This window comes from Ursus maritimus, unplaced genomic scaffold (assembly GCF_017311325.1).
Source record: "Ursus maritimus isolate PB19 unplaced genomic scaffold, ASM1731132v1 scaffold_7, whole genome shotgun sequence".
NCBI classification, from domain to species: Eukaryota; Metazoa; Chordata; class Mammalia; order Carnivora; family Ursidae; genus Ursus; species Ursus maritimus.
In genome coordinates, this window is record NW_024426885.1 from 8,824,594 (window position 1) to 8,826,080 (window position 1,487).

Sequence of the window (1,487 nt, forward strand, 5' to 3'; positions counted from 1 at the left end):
GGGGGGGGGGGACATTAGCATCATTTTAAAAGGTGATTTTGCCTTGTAATAACAGAGCTGGAAGAGTTCCCCGAGCTTTATATTGTGGCATCATTTCACAGGCCGTTTGTTCGGAAATCACGCTAAGGACTAACGCGGGGCTCCCCTTCGTCAGTGTTGTAAAGAGGAACCATCTCTGAAAGGCACCATTGTCAATCATCTTGGAGTGGTAATCAGGCCGGGGGCGGGGAGAGGGAGAGAGAGGAGGAAAAAGAAGCTGGAAGAGATTGCGATAGAGACAGATGGACCGCTGGGACCCGACTTCTAGACCTCTTGTTCGGAAAGTATCCGGCCAATGTACAAAGGGGTATTGAGGGCAGAGCCGTTGAGCGCGGCCCGCCCTGTACCAGCCCGCTGTGGTATATTCTCCTTACAACCCAACCTTCTCCAAGACCGTTCCCGTCACCTCCCGAGCCCCCTCCGGGAGGAGGAGACAACAACGCGCGCGTGTCCCCTCCCCTCCTCCCTGGACCCCGGGCGGCCGGGACTCTGGCCAGAAGGGGCCTGGACCCCGGCACAGCTTCCCTCCCCTAGAGCTTGCTCGTGGCCGACCCGGCGGCGTGCGATCCTTACCCAGGCAAGGAAAGGGGATGGGGGGGTGATGCTTGGGGCCCGGCTCCTTGGGGCCGTGAGGGTCTGGGCAGAAGCAGGCAGGTGCCTTCCAGCCGTCGTCCGGCTCCTCCTCCTCCGAGGACACGGACAGGCTGCGCTTCCTGGCCGGCCAGCCGGCGGGCTCCCGTGGCACCTCCGAGGGGCCCCCGCCCAGGATGGACTGAATGGTGAAGCTGGAGACGCCGCCGGCCGCCGGACACCCCTTGCCTGCATCTTCCTTGCTGCCCATCCTGGGTTCATAAGAAATCGGAGGAAACCAAGAACTCCCTTTAGAGACGATCTGGGTGGAAGGTGGTGCAGGCAGGCAGGCGGGGGAGGGGCGGGGAGGGGAGCCGGGGGGGGGGGAGGAGGCGGCGAAGGTGGTGAGGCGTCCCCTTTGCGCGGGGACAGGCGGGCACGGGATGGCTGCGCGGGGATCCCTGCCTGCCCGGCTCTGGGTGCGCCCGCCCAGCCCCGCCGCGAATGCCCCTTCCTTGCCCGCCAGCTCGCGGGGTCTCCGCCGGCGCGGAGGTGGAGCGGCCTCATTTGCATAGAGGTTTCCGGGACGCGGCCAATCGCAGCGCCGCCGAGCGGCCCCGGAAATTTTCAAAAAAGCCCAGGCCCGGCACGCAGCCACTGTGCTTCCCGGAGCGCGCCGAGAACCCGGCGGGCATCTGCTGTATCCAACCAGGGACAGCCGGGCCGAAAGCAGCATAGATTCCAGCCCACGTTCCTAGCCTCTGTAGCGACTGCCACCTCTCGGACTCCGGGCCCCTCGAGGGGCAGGGGCAGCGCGGGGCTCCGAGCTGCCGTGGCCCCGACGCCTCCCTCAGGCGATGTGTCCTCGCACCGTCGGA

The 1,487-nt window shown here is 65.4% G+C and overlaps 1 protein-coding gene across 1 annotated transcript in view; it reads right to left on the bottom strand.

Annotated features, from left to right (window-relative positions):
- Positions 1 to 880, bottom strand: part of HMX2 (H6 family homeobox 2) — a 1,714-nt gene extending 834 nt beyond the window's left edge. Inside the window, exon 1 of the mRNA XM_040624552.1 lies at positions 613 to 880. Coding sequence (XP_040480486.1) covers positions 613 to 880 — 268 coding nt within the window. The remainder of the gene's footprint in view (positions 1 to 612) is intronic.
- Between the last annotated feature and the right edge of the window lie 607 nt (positions 881 to 1,487).